The sequence below is a fragment of the Morchella importuna genome, assembly GCF_003444635.1.
Source record: "Morchella importuna strain M04M26 chromosome Unknown Morimp01GS045, whole genome shotgun sequence".
Lineage (NCBI taxonomy): Eukaryota > Fungi > Ascomycota > Pezizomycetes > Pezizales > Morchellaceae > Morchella > Morchella importuna.
In genome coordinates, this window is record NW_025763442.1 from 265,670 (window position 1) to 280,848 (window position 15,179).

The 15,179-nt window shown below is 48.6% G+C and overlaps 2 protein-coding genes across 2 annotated transcripts; one reads left to right on the forward strand and one right to left on the reverse strand.

Moving 5' to 3' along the window:
- Positions 1-1,551: 1,551 nt before the first annotated feature.
- Positions 1,552-4,028, forward strand: LAJ45_10416 (uncharacterized protein; the record flags this gene model as incomplete). Its single annotated transcript, XM_046119941.1, has 4 exons — positions 1,552-1,828; positions 1,904-2,474; positions 2,532-2,910; positions 2,976-4,028. The coding sequence occupies 4 exons, from the start codon at positions 1,552-1,554 to the stop codon at positions 4,026-4,028; spliced, it is 2,280 nt and encodes a 759-aa protein (XP_045966919.1).
- An 8,338-nt stretch (positions 4,029-12,366) lies between these two features.
- On the reverse strand, positions 12,367-14,141 carry LAJ45_10417 (uncharacterized protein; the record flags this gene model as incomplete). The annotated part of the gene is made up of 3 exons (XM_046119942.1): positions 12,367-12,756; positions 12,840-13,533; positions 13,594-14,141. The coding sequence occupies 3 exons, from the start codon at positions 14,139-14,141 to the stop codon at positions 12,367-12,369; spliced, it is 1,632 nt and encodes a 543-aa protein (XP_045966920.1).
- Between the last annotated feature and the right edge of the window lie 1,038 nt (positions 14,142-15,179).

The following is a 15,179-nucleotide window of genomic DNA, read 5'->3' on the forward strand; positions in this document are numbered from 1 at the left end:
ATGGTTTACAGAGGTCGACACTTAAATACGAGTGATGGCGAGTGACGGGGGAGTTTCTGTTCTCTCCCCCCGGGAGGGGCTCGCAAAGTCTCGGCGAAGAAAAATCCACTGATCACCAGTGATTCACCACCACTACCGGCGGCGGCGTCGGATCTGCGATCAACCACAACCAAAAAAAGTTTCAACTTAACCAAAGTCATCTGTGTGGAGAGCAAAACAGATGATTTCGCCCGGGCTCGAACCGGGGACCACAAGTGTGTTAGACTTGTGTGATAACCAACTACACCACGAAACCAGCTGCCTGCTTCTCTCCCCAGGCATATTCAAACATTTTTTACCCCGCGGACAGGGTCTGACTGGAAGGAAGTGGGGATCCCTGCGATTATGTGGGGGCCTTAATTGTGCACAGGGTTCGTGTTTAGTTTGTGGTATGACTAATCTGCAGATTCCCGCGCGACTTTCTTTGAGAATTCAGACACTGGTGAATTTTACTTTATGCCTGAGAGCAAGGTTTTGTGAGGGGATACTTGTGTGTCAATGTCGTTTTATTTATCCAAAGAGTTGTATGCGTGGTCCTGAAGATAACGGGGTCACGGATATTAACAATCCTGATCACTTCGCAGCTCTCACCATGAGGGCATCGACAACGTCCGGTGAAGCAGGTACTGCACGACATTCCTTGAAACACGATCGGCAAAGGCTAGTAGAGTACTACGTATGCATCTAGTACTAGAGATAGTCTCCAAAGACATGGAAATTCCCTCGAGAATGACTCCTTCCAAAAAGGTTTATTTACCAGGATGAAGTTTTCAGCTTTCCGCACTTATCCAAATACGACAACGAATGATTACTGCGTGACAGCGGCAACGGCGACCGAGTGAGAGGTGGTGACATTAATAATGCCCCAATTTACCGGTGCCTAACACATGCATGCATCCTTTACCTGGGATTCAGATGTCAGCCCCCGCGCTGAGGAGTCATCGCGGGTACCTCATCACTGTCCTGTTAATTTACTTGCGGCTCCATGTCTTATTTTTTTCACAGCATACCACTAGCAGTAACGTACTGCTTACCTTGTACAGAAAGTTGTGCTCTAATGCTCTGTTGCAGATCGTTCATGAGTCAAGCTTAAATGCACGGTCGTCGATAAGAACATGTACTCTACGTATACCGGGAGTAGATCAATGGGGTTGCCTTGGAGCTGAGACAGATAATACAGAGTCGTAGGGAATACTAACTATATGCATAGTTCTGCGTAAGCATATTGCATAACGAGTGAGCACTTTGATTGTTGCCTGAACCCAATCGCGAGCTTGTTACCGTCTCAATACAAGTCAATTAAGACGCCTATACTATAATAATATATCATGAACTCGTCCTACACACGCGCTGTCGAGATATATAAAGCGAATTAGTCCCCCCCCCCCCCCCCCCCCCCCCGACTTCATTTCTGCATACCACGCAACGCCGCTGACACCACACACCTCTCATTCCGCTTATAATTTTAAAACTCTTTTCCCGTTCTGCCTTCAAGAATTAAATCCATACAGCATGCCCGCTCCGATGTCAGAGGAGGAGCGCCAACGGATATCTGGTAATAGCGCTCTCAAGAGAGCTGAATCAGGCTTCCGCAGGGCACCGCTCCCACGTAGTAGCACCACCCCCGGCGCGATTGTATCGGCCATGGAAATCACACAGCCTGGAAGTAGTGCGAAGCTACTTGCTGCTAAAGATGGGGATACTAAGAAGTCTAAGAGATCAAAGAAGAAGGCAAAGAAGGATAAGAAGAAGGAGGGGGAGGCAGAAGAGCAAAAAGACGGGGAGACAGGTATGTCTATACACATTTTTTCTCCAAATCCCGAAATATCAGAAGATTCTTATGTAGCTAACAAACAACCAACAGAGACCGAACAGCCGAAGCCCAAAATGGAGGTCACGGTCAAACACCTTGAAAAGCGCTTCGACGACCAGGGCCACCGTTATCTCACGGAACCTGGCTCCGAACCTCCAAAGAAGGCGACGGAAGATAAATGGGCGAATTACATCCTCTGTGAGATCACTCATTTCAACTGGGAGCAGAAGGTTTGCCAGCGGTCGCTGGAAGTCAAGAGTAAGCACTTGAAAGCTGTCCTTAGGAAAGTCATTGGCGATCAGTACCCAGGCGTGTCGTTTCGAACGGTAGCCATCAAGTTGTCGTTCCCATTGAACTCTTTATACCACTATCTGGAAGAGCTGAAGGCGGAACTGGAGGTTATGAAAAAGGCGAGCGCTGCGGATACGGAAAAGAAGGAGGAGACTAATGGGGGTGCCAATGAAAAACCCAAAAACCCGGAAGAGGAGAAACTGAGCAAGGAAGACGCGGAGGAAGCCATAGCTCACCTTGAATATCTCGTCAACTACCTAGAGATTGAGTTTGATGAAGTGATCAAGGATGTCGCAAATCTACTCCCACAAGGGTTGATTAGCTACGAGATGTAAGCTACCCACCCCCCGGGCTTAGAGGTTTTATCTATATACTAACGATTTAAAAGCCTCTGGACTATCTTCAAACCCGGAAGAGCCATCTACGCCAGATCTCACCACGACCAGCAACGCTGTCTGCAATTTGAGCGCGGCGACTACATTAACGGTAATGAGCCGCGCTACAGCTTGGATGTAAAATATGTTGATTACGACGGAAAGTATTTCGGCATGACGCAGACTACTGTCCCCATATTGCCCTTCGAAGGCACAATGAAAATCACCTCCCTCGCGGCATTCCCACTGGAATATCACCCCAAGAAAGATGTAGTCAGCAAATTCCTGATTGAGAGAGGGCGACGATTCGAAGGATTAAAGGGCTGCCACTACATGGAGTACACGGGCGTCGGCTTGGGCGAGACGATTAGATGCGGAAGGGCTCAATATAGCGTATGTGCATTGAATTCCCGATTAATTTGCTTCTAGACTTGAATGGACCGCTGACATTACCACAGATCAAAGGCAGAGTGATGTGCGACAAGGCAACATACAACCGCATCAACCCTGACCGGGGAATCATGATTGTGCCCCTCCCAGGCCAAGCTCCCCAGAGCGAAGACGGCGAAAACCTCTTCATGAAAAACAACTGTGAACTTCCTACTACCAAGCCATTGACCGATGAACAATGCCTCCTGGCCTCGTTCCTCATTTCCGGTTTCGCTCTTTCGGAAAAGAAATGGGTCGATTTCTATATCGACAACCTGTCCCCCATTCAGTGGAACGAGAACGCATTCGACCAGCTTGTTCTCCCGCCTTCACAGAAGTCGCTCGTGCGTGCCCTTGTCGAGTCCCACGTCAGGGACCTAGACGGCTTCGACGACATCATCAAAGGCAAAGGCAAAGGCTTCATCTCAATCCTGCACGGACCCCCGGGTGTCGGTAAAACGCTCACCGCCGAGTCCGTCGCCGAACACACCCGCCGCCCGCTATACGCAGTCTCATCCGGTGAGCTCGGGGTCAATCCGAAAGACCTCGAGGATAACCTCTCCAGGATTCTTGATGTTGCTACCCAATGGAAGGCCGTGCTACTCCTTGATGAGGCAGATGTGTTCTTGGAAACACGTTCACTCCACGACCTGACCCGTAACTCGCTGGTCAGCATATTCCTGAGGCTGTTGGAGTACTACCAGGGGATCCTGTTTTTGACATCTAACCGCGTCACGACCTTCGACGAGGCATTCCAGAGCAGAATACATGTTGCACTCAAGTACAACAAGCTAGACAGGGACGCGCGGATGCAGGTCTGGAAGAACTTTATGAACTTTGACGACTTGAAGGGCGGGAAGGAGCTGCTTGAGAGCGTGATAGACCGGGAGTTGAACGGCAGGCAGATTAAGAACTGTGTGAGAACCGCAAGATCTCTGGCCGAATCTGAGGGGAAGAGGGTGGACCTGAGCCATCTTATGGTTGTGTTGGACATCCAGCAGCGGTTTGAGAACGACTTTGGGGGTTTGATAACGGGGGCTGTGACCAATGGTATCAGTGATACTTCGAACGGGAAGATGTAAATATGTGGTTTTGTTTGGGGACGGTGGGGTTAGAATATCTGTATCTTGGTTTTAGCGTAAATTCTATAGGCATTCCATGCTTGTATTTGGACTCTTTTTTGTCTCGTATTGATGGGAATCTTTATATATTGCGGTATGCGGATTAGGATCGATTGTGAGAATTCATGAATCATGAGTCATGACTCGTGTTTTCTTCAAATTTTCGTGTGCACAAATTTCAAATTATCATATTAACAACCCCCTAATATACGTTGATCATTGACCGATGAGTCTCATAAAAACAAAACGCCGTGGAAGGCATTAGAGGACGCACTATAGTTATTTTATTCACCCAATTTTGTAGATATGTATACAGTCACCTACGGTCACTCGATGGTGAGCGTCTTTACTCTTTGTCCGTTTACCGGCGCAGATCAAGATAAGATAATATATCCCACCAAACACCCCTCTTATGTTAGGTGGGGTTTACGCTCAGTTGAACTTGCTGCAGCTTTTGCTGCCGGATTTGTTTTTTTATACTCTCCAGTTGCCGCCAGTCGCTGCTTCTCTTGTGTGAAAAACCCCACAGAAAGAAACCTGATCTTAAAAAGTGTTATTCGAGATGTTAAGGCTTTTATATCTCTTATTTTGGAATAAGACTCTGCCTGCTGTTAGAAAAGGAAGAGGAGGGGTTGAGCCTAGAGCCCTGTGGGCAAGGTATACTTACAACTGGTTTCTACTCTATCAGAACGATACATATTTGCAAACCGTGTAACGATTCGATTCCCTCCTAGATAGAGTGATTAATTCCAACAGAAACGGTGACTGGGCGGCCTCATGTGGTGCCGGAGGGGGTTCACTGCTGATATATAACTACTTTGTAGATTTCGCTGTCGTAAACCTCACGTTTCTCGATCACAAAACCTCAACTAGTTAAAGTGCTCCCTCATATGTACCGCAAAAGCAAAAAGAAAAGTCTCCCACAATTCTGTGGGAAGTAAAAGTAATGATTTCGCCCGGGCTCGAACCGGGGACCACAAGTGTGTTAGACTTGTGTGATAATAAACTACACCACGAAACCATTGATTAGAGGCTAACATCAAAATTATAAAAACTTTTTTTTCGATCAAGCGATAACAACAAAATTGAGCCCAAAAAAATTTTCCCGGTAGCCAATCCTGGGTTTACTTTAACTTGGCTTTCTCTAAAACAAAAACGAAAAACGAAAAGAAAAGAAAGAAAGAAGAAAAAAGAAACGCCCGAGACCAGACTTGAGCCAAAAAGTAAGATTCAACTTCCCCGGACAGGCTTGAACTGTCAACCTCTCGATGCCATGTGAATATAACAGTCGAACGCGCTAGCCAATTGCGCCACGGAGAAATCCGATGCGCACCTTACCCTTTTTGCTTTCTATAATTCACAACCTTCCTTACGCAGAATTAGTCAGAAATATCAATTCCGTATCCCCCAGAAAATTTCAATGACCGTCGCCTGAATTATTAACCTTGGTGTTTTTACGCTTGGTACCGGGCTGTTGTTACAGTAACGATGTCAATGTTCGGCATGACTTGATTGATTGAGTACTTCTTAATTAAACTGAATCCTACTTGTAGCGTCTCGTGCACGTAGCCAAATTTTCAATCGCAGCTTGTAAGATTAGCTAGCCGCTCCTGGCTCATTGTATTAGTAGAGCAAGAAGGTTCGCGCACCTGCTCATCTTCATTCTTTCTTGTATCATCGCTTCCTTTGTTTCAGGCACTCATAGGGGGTAGCTAGATATGGCTCTCTGCGGCAGAGAATTTTTGGATGCTTCAGCGGAGGTCTTATAAAATATGCAGGCGCTGAGAACCTATGTATGTAACTGACGCCAAAGACTTCTGTTGGGAACTTCGTAGCTACTTGTCTCCCTCGAATCGAGTACTGGATCCCTAATGTGATAATCTTAGGAGGCTTAGTATGTGCGAGGTAGATGAGGGTGAAGGTGGGATGGGGATGTTCGCGAGTCAATGGGTTAGTAGATGGTGGCCTAATGGTGGACGTTAGTGAGTCAAATTATATTAAACGCGTGAGCTCAAACCTAAGCATGAGATAGTGATGACAGAGTTTAACAGATTTATTCATGGGGTTGAAACAATATTAACTGAGACGTGTGTTGCAGTTACTTAGTATGTACATTGTCCAGAGAATCATTACGAGTACGTTCCTTTGCTCTCTTAGTGCTTACGTAGCCTATAACAACTTATAGCTTATCAATAAGTCATCTCCTTCGCTAAACATAATTTATTTTATGTGGTGCCGGTTATTATACATACTTTTGCAATAATTGTTCCCCCTCTCCTTTTTTTGTTGCGTGCACGACGTGATTTGGGGTCGAGTGATATGACGTGGTGGTAGGAACTGCGGGATAAACGTTAAGGGCTAGGGCCGGAAGGTCAACAAGGGGTACGGCACCCACGCATCGATCTACACATCTTACTCACAGTACCAAAAAACGGGGTGTTTTCTATACCGTAGTGCTGCGGTAGTAGTGCGGTATTTGTTAGAATGCCGCATTTTTGGGTTAATACGGAGATAATTCGGCATTCATTGGGCATTCATTGGGGCTAGGGTATTTGCAAGACTGCCGTAGAACTGCTGCAGCACTACCATTGGATAAGTTACTCCTACTAGGTGACAGATTACGCCCCCTACTAGTACTATGTCCACCCCCGCCAGCTAGGTAGCAGTTCAACACCATGATGTAGGTGTTCGACCATCGTCACGGTAGATAACCATTGTTGATGATCAGCTACAAGGAAAGTTATTACACAAACCACAGGCAGGACTAGGGCTGTACATATGATATATAGGTCCGGGAGAGAGAGAAAAAATATTTTTAAAAAGTATTCCCTAAATCTTTATCACCCGATGATAAAAAATCAGAATTGACTGAACTATGGATGAAATGAATTGTGGTGATGATAAATTCCGTGATGCTTCATGATAAAATAAACCCCGAGAAACTTTTTCTAGGTGTGCATCCAAATCTTGCATGTACATCTAAAAAAGCGGTAGCGGGAAATTAAACATTTAAGCTATGCGGTAGTAGTGCGGTATTTGAAATGAATACCACAGCAATACCAGCCCGCCGCCCTAAATACGCCGCCTATGCTATTGCTTATAAGAATACTACAAGAATACGGCTTCCAACCAAATGCCGCAGTCTCGCGGCACGAAAAACACCCCGTTTTTTATTACTGTACTAGCCCTATTACATATACTCTAGTGTTTAAGAAGCTTGATTCTGCACACGTATTTAGAAACGGTCAAGATTAAGAGATACGCACCCTCCCTCCCCCCCCGGGGGTCGAGTTGGAAGTAGTGATGTTATATCCCCTCCAATTGTGGATGTGATGTAATCTTTCAATTCGGATTTAGACCAAGAAGCGCTTCCGTTTGCCGGCGTTTTGTATTGAAGTAGATTCAACTTCATGATCAGGGAATAAACGTTCCCGGTGTTCAGCACAGCACAACTGCTTAGCTTTGCGCGGTTCCAATTCGAGCTAACCAGAAAGCATAGAACAAGCCATCTTCAAAACGTGCTTGTACTGTATTACCTGGATCCGATAGTGCTAGTTGTGTGGTGGCATTAACCACTTTCACCAGCGAAATTAGTACTGCATGATTACATAATCACGCCATGTCCGACCCGGCCTCCGCAGTAATCCTCGGAAGTGGTTGCGGTCCATTTCCGCCGCACTGGGGGCGTCGCCCTTGGCTCGCGAAAGCGGCTGGCTACCAGCATAAGAACCCAAGCCCTGAAACATAATACAATCCGGCTCGGACTGTAGCCGTACACCCCCCCCCCCCGTGGCCCCTATAAACTGGATAGGCTATTTTTTGCGTACCTGACGTTGCGCTGCATATCAAGACCAAGGAGGAATGGGGAAAGTACTCATCAACTTCCTCTTGAGCCCATCGCTCCACCAGCTCTCAGGTTTAGCTGCCTACAGCGACGTTGCACTAACCCTCCCCGCCCCCCCCCGCGCGGGGGGGGTTCGGCATATGACTGCGCGGGCGGGCAATCATGATATATCACTCGGTCGTGATGCCGCCAAGAGCGAGTGCGGATTTATGATTCTGCGAGACCGTGTAATTTCAGCAGATTACTGCAGAAATCCTGCCACATTGCAACCCAAGTTCTAAGTGATATCGCTAGAGATATTTCTCTGCATGTGCACAGCTCTTGATTGTTTTTAATGGTGGAAATCTCTGTAGCTGTAAAAAGAAGGCAAAAAAAAAAAAAAAAAAGGCGAGTTCTACAGCGACTAGCTAGCTGCGGCGCTCCAGCAGGACAAATGTCGTAGAACCCCCCCCCCCCCCCCCATGCAAATTACCACGATAGTTGTAGGTGCCGAGTCATCTTCGCCTCGCTGATTAAACCTTGCCCCCGTAACTAGAGCTGTTGAACCGCGCTGAGTATCACACAGAAGTCTCACGATGCAAACAATGAGATCAATTAACACAAGCTAGCGTAGTGCGCCAAAATATAGAAATATTTAGGGTTAGGGGCGGGTGTGCTCATTATGATCATGTGTCTCCGGCCTCATGAGAACTACAAAATGAGTGTCAATTCGTACTCTATGGTAGAGCGGCAACACCCTATATACATAGCCATAGAAATTGATTGTCTGTGCACCAAGAAGTCTTAGTTTATGGTTCTCTGATCGTTGACCGGCGAGTATTAATGGGATAGGAATATATATGTGGCGGTGTACTGGCTTGAATTAACCGCTACATGCATCAATTCTACTCGCGCGTCTATTGTAAGTCTTTTTTGTTTCCATATCAACGCATGCACGGTACGCCCCAAGATGGTGTATATCCAATATCCGGCCTCCTTTAGTCTTTCAGTGGAACTCTGGCTATAATTTAGCCAAAGATGTGGTTTTTGCTTGCAGATTCTGTTATCTTTTTATCAATTGACCTCATATATCAGAACTGCAATTAACTCTCAAAACTAATACAGATCTCAAAATACCCCCCGACCCCTCTTCTCTACTTGTGACGTCGGGTTTAGGGTCTTTGTTTCGATGTCTTTTTCTCTCTCCCGATTAGTTTTACCATGATATGAATTAACTGCGCTCAGGTATTATAGTTATATTAGTCGGGTTTTTGCCGGATAAATCAACATTGGTACCACATGCTTCGGATTTACCAGCTATAAGATGTTAAGACCCATAATATGCATGTCAAAAAAACAGTAGGGTTCAACTTATCGATATGTCGGAGCTTAGCATTTCTCATATTTCATGAATTGAAGTGGGGTACGGTAGCTGAAGATAGGATAAAAACAAGAGGGTAAATTATAAAGACAGTCTACTATAAGAAGAAGATATATGAGAACAGTCTAGTGAATTAAAGGAAGCTAGCTAGTACGATATGCAATGCTAGATTATATTAGTAGATAACGTTATAACATGATGTGTTATATGAGTAACACGGCGTCACGCATACAGTTAATTGAACGGAAAAAAAACACGCCGTTACGGACGGAGTCGGAACCAATATTTCCAGTGTGCTCCCCGAAACCCGTACCCGTATCCGATAATAGCTCCTATATACATAGCTATCGAATGATAGATCCCCCATATGCATACAAACCCCGACCCTCCAAGTAAGTAAGTGGGCATAAAACGAAACCAAGGAATAACGTTACTCCGCATATATAAAGCAGAGCGATTATGCACCACGTACGGAGATTTGCACTAACATGTATGTACGTTATATATATACGAACAAAAGAAGCTACATACATACATACTTGTACTTATCTACAGAAATTAATATGATCTGTCCTCTTAGAAGGGGGGGGGGGGGGGGTAAAGAAACGAAACAGATCTCCCCAATCAATGGCCCAATGGCTCCAAACCTTCGAGACGTACATACGTATCCTCTAACAGAAAGAAAAACAGCCATGTGCACTGGATCTTATCCTCCATTGTTCATCTGAAAATTAAAAATGCACTCATACCCCCATCGACACCCGCGTTCAAAGAACTCAAGGCCATAATCGCCAGGACAGAGTTAGCTTGCATTGCATACCAGCAGAATTTCAACCTTTGCTTTTTACCTCCCTCTCTCTCTCACTCTCTCACTCTGCTCTCTCTCTCTCTCTCTTTCTCGGCCTCGATCGATCGTATGTCTCAATCTAACCCGTTCAAGATTACCGGAGCCCAGATGGTGTGCTCTACGCATGAGGAGCAGAGCTAACTATGTAAGCTAAAGCTTAGACATCTTCACATGCTCCATTGCAACTCCAACCAACTAGTAGTTCCAATTCCAACTACATCTCAGAATGATCTAACGTACATGGCCTCCTCATCTTTGGATTATCTGCACTTCCTTTTTTCTTTGTGTTTCTTTCTTTTTTTTGTTTCCTTTGCAATTGATGGAGAGAGTGAGATGGTGACGAATTGACGTCGGTGTTTAATTCGATCTGGGAAAATTTTCTTCTCGTCAAGTCGACTCATACGGAGTAGGTACTAGTTGTTCTCTTGTGCCTACATGACAAACGAAAAGAAAGAAAGAAAGAAAAGAAAGAAAAGAAAGAAAAAAAGCTACTAGAACACCCTCCGTTCCAACGCCATAATTACGATCCGGACGAGTTAATCGTGATTCCCATATATATACATACATATATGTAACATGCTGTCTGTACATACTTGTATAATTTTGCGATCAATCACTTAACTATTTTTTTTCGCGCGACCGCACTTCGATTCCTGAATTAATCAATCCTTCGTATCATCATGATCAATTGCGCCATTGCAATTGCAAAAGAACGTTACTTTTTCCGTTGCACCCCATATATAAATTCCACAACGGTAGGCGTTTCATCATCACGCATGAAGTACCACATGTAACATGTACTCTACACATGTAGTTGTCGAGTAGTTGTGGGTGGGAAGGAAAGGGAAGGGGAAGGGAAGTGGAAGGGGAGGGAGCTTGGGCCAATTAATTGGCTGAGCTTAAACATCATTACATGATCAATTGCCATACTAATCCCCCCCAGCTAATCCACTTTCGTAAGGCCCATCCTACACCACCACTAACAAACATAAGGCAACAAACTCCTTTCCGCCAGAACCAGGGTCCACTCACTCACTCACTCACTCACTCACTCACTACATACTCTACCTACCTACCTATAACCGGAGAGAAGTTTTCCCCAGACACGCCGTACCCGTCCATCATTGGGCCAGTGGCGGCCGCGCTGGCTGGCAGTATGTACGCAGTACGTCCATCCGTCAGTCAAGTCAGTCAGACATGAGCTCAGATAACATGTACGTACCTAAGCTAGGAAAAACCAAAAAAAAAAAAAAAAAGAATCCCCACATCCATGTAAAAATTCACATGTGACAGTCCCCCCCCCCCCCCCCCCTCCGGCCCCTCCCCTCCCCTCCCCTCCCCTATTCCACCTACCTACCTACCTACCTACCTCCCCTCCGCCTCCACCCCCCCCCCCCCCGACCCCATCCCTCCATCCCCCATCTCTGCACAGCAGCCCAATCGACCCCGATCGGACGAGGACAGCCGTCCTGGCTAGCCAGCCCACCCGATAAGGATAAGCAAAAAAAACACACACCCAATACCCACCTCGCCTAACGATAATGCAGATAGCGAAACAACCTGGATACGAGAGAGCTCTAGAGAGAGGGCTCGATTGTGGGCAAGGGCAATCGGGGTCTGTGTACGTCTGGAATTTTTTTTTCGGTTTCGGCACGACACGACCGTTCATGCACACCCGGCCGTGTTCGGAAACTGGCCTGATGCAGGGTGCGTGTGGGGTCATGGGCGATCACTCGGTGTTGGCGCCCGGGGGGGGGGGAGAGGTTGGCACGTGATTGGCGGGGATGGGATTAGGGGTGAGGTGGGGGATAGGGGGCGTTGGGGAGGGAGGGAGAGGGAGGGAGAGGGAGGGGGGTGGGACTTTGCGAGGGTTTGATCATTTGGCTGACAGGGGGCGGTTTTGTGTTTGGCAACTAACTACAGAGGTTTTGATCAATTGAGTTGGAAAGATACCAAACCAAAGTCTACAATTCTTCAAGATTGATTGATACGTGATATTCATATATTCATACTTTCATCTCTATCAACAAGCGTACAACCATTTCAGCAAAAAAAAAAAAAAAAAAAAAAAAAGTACCACCCTCATAATCCTACATGATAAACGAAAGTAAAAGTAAAGACCCTAGCTAGCAATTCCAAACCTAAACAATCCTAAAAAAAAGAACAAGACCAATCCGCACCAAAAAAAAAAAAAAAAGAAGAATGAACAAAGACAAGAAAGAACCAAACCAAACAAACCCACAACTTTTCACCCCACAAACACCATCTCCCCCTCCTTCCCCGGCAGCCGTCCCCTGGCATACACATCCTTATGCTCCTCCCACAGCCTCCTCAACTCCGCCAAATACCGCTCCTGCAACTCCTCCACATCCCCATCCCTCGGACTCTCCATCTGCGCCCTCGGAAACACCGGCCGTCCAACAACCGTATTCACCTCCCTCCGATACGGCAGCAAGCCCACATCATAATTAAACACCCCGCGCGCATGGAACAGCGGAACCGTGAAACCCGCAACGCGCTTCACAAACATCTGCAGCCGCGCCACAACCCCGCCGCCGGCTGGGACCACCTGCTCGTAGAGCTCGTTCTCGCCGAACGAGAGCACGGGCACGAGGCCCGCGTTCTCGCGGATGGCGATCTTGAGGACGCCGCGGCGGCGTTTCACGACGAGGGCCATGCGGCCGGGATGGCTTCGAGGGATTCGCGCGCGCCACCGAGGACGATGGTGATGGCGCGGCCGCCGCCGGAGGGGGCGGTGTATTGCTGCTGGCTGCGGTGGGGGGCGGGGTGGAAGATGGGGAGGTGGAAGATGAGGCGCCACCAGGTCCATGGTTTCCACAGGGAGCATGAGGATGCGGGTGTTGAGTTGGGTGAGGAGGGGCGGGGGGCGGCCTCGCCGCGGAGCAGGGCCTCGCAGGAGCGGCGGGAGACGGACGCGAGGCCCATGAGGAGGAGAAAGTCTCTATAGAAGGGCACGCGGAAGTTTGAGTCGAGCGTCAGCAGGGTGTTTGTTATCCCCGGGAAGAGCGCCTCGAAGCCTGTTGTGTGCTCGGTGCAGAAGTGGCCAAAGGCGCCGTGGGAGATGATGCCGTGCGGGTGGTAGGTGAAGATGTAGTTCTTTGCCGGGTCGAGGGCGGTGGTGGCGTGTAGTTTGAGTGGGAAGTAGTCTGTGTAGAGGCGCCAGAGGGGCAGGCTGCGCAGGAAGGGGGAGCGCCGCCGTGGGGCGGACCCGTCGAGGTGGGCTTCGGAGAAGAGGCAGTAGAGCAGGTAGGGGAGCAGGATGGGCCATGTTAGTGGGATGGCGAGCAGGAACCAGAAGAGTGAGGTGTAGAGGGGAATGGTGAAGCCGTGGAGGAGGACGGCGGCGGTTTGGAGCCGGCGTTTCATGGGGACGTTCAGTGGGGCCATTCGGATTCTAATTGGCACCATTGTTAGAAAAAACCATACTGCTTCTCCCTTATCAATTGATACATACCCTGCATTCCTCTTGACCTTATCCCCGCCACTAATCACCACCACCTTCTTCTTCGGCTTCGGCTTCGCCGCCCTCTTCTCCTGATACCTCCTCACCACCTCCCCATCACTCTCCCTCTCCGACCCCGTGCCCATCTCGCCCGTCTTGACCAACCTACTCCCGCCACTCCTGCCACTCCCATCACTATCATAATTACTACTCACACTCCCGCCACTCGCACTCCCACCACCGCCAACATTACCGGCCGCAGTCGACGAGGAGGAGGCATTACTACCATACGCCGCACTCCTCCGCCTGCGGCTGGCGTTCACCTGCGCACTGTACAGCGCATCGTCGATGGCCGGCAGCGAGCGCTGCGGCGGCGGCTCGGCGAGCCCGATGGGCGACGGGCACGGGTCCTCCGCGTCGAAGAAGGACTGGTCGAGGATGAGGGAGCGGCTGGAGCGCGGGGAGATGCTGATGAGGGAGGAGACGCTGCCGTCGTCGGAGGCGGCGGAGGAGGGGGGGAATTTGGAGAGGTCGAAGAAGGCGGGTGAGGAGGAAGACATTGTGTCTGTCTGTCTGTGGTTGTAGTAGGCTTGAAAGCCGATGTCTAGCTGGCTGTCTGGCTGTCTGAAGGATGCAATTGGAGGAGGGGGGGGATGATTGATAGGTAGGTAGGTAGGTAGATACGGCTCAGCAGCTAGCTAGTCCACAGTCGACGCTCCCTGGCAGGGTGAGGAGAGGATTCTTTCCACAGGTATTTGTATATCGGGGCAAGGTGCAAGGTGCAAGGTTATTTTTTTCCTTCCCTTTCTCTTCGGGCTCGGTCGGAGCTGGGGCAGTGCGGTGCTGCCTCAGTGCGGAATGCTTGAGTGCTTGAGTGCTTGAGTGCTTGAGTGCTTGAGTGCTTGAGTGCTTAGTGAGTAAGTGAAGAGCAAGTGCAGCAATCACATGTGAAAGAAAAAAACCGGGAGTCGACAACAACCTTGCTGCTCGACGGGTAACCAAATGACGACACGCATCAGCTAGTGAGAGAGTGAGTGTGGTGTGAGTGTGTGTGTGTGTGTCTCGTCTCGTCTCTCACACACACACTCTCGAGCAGCAGTGCAGTGCCGTGCAGTGGGGCCAGGCCAGCTACTCTGCTCTCAACACTAGCACCAACACTCGCAGCCCGAATCCTAATAATAGCTAGCTAGCCGCGCACTAACCCTGACCCTGAGAGTGCTTGCCCCGGGTAGCCGTAGCCACCACGGACGGACCGCGCTCGTGGAGCTGGAGCTGATCCCCCCCCCCCCCCCGTATTCACGTGCTTTTGCTTTCGCTGCGTTTTCACTCACTCACTCACTCACTCACTCACTCACTCACTCAGCTAGCTAGCCAGCTCGACCGACTCAATCCCTCAATCCACAACAAACACAGATGTAGGTACATGTAGGAAGGAGGCCCTCTTCGCCCACAACACACTTATTTTTCTCTCTCTCAAGCATACCCATCCCATACCCATACCCATACCCATACCCATACCCATACCAGCAGCAGCAGCAGCAGCAGCAGCCCAGCTGAATTATATTACTCAAACCCCCCCATGGCCAAACTACCGAACA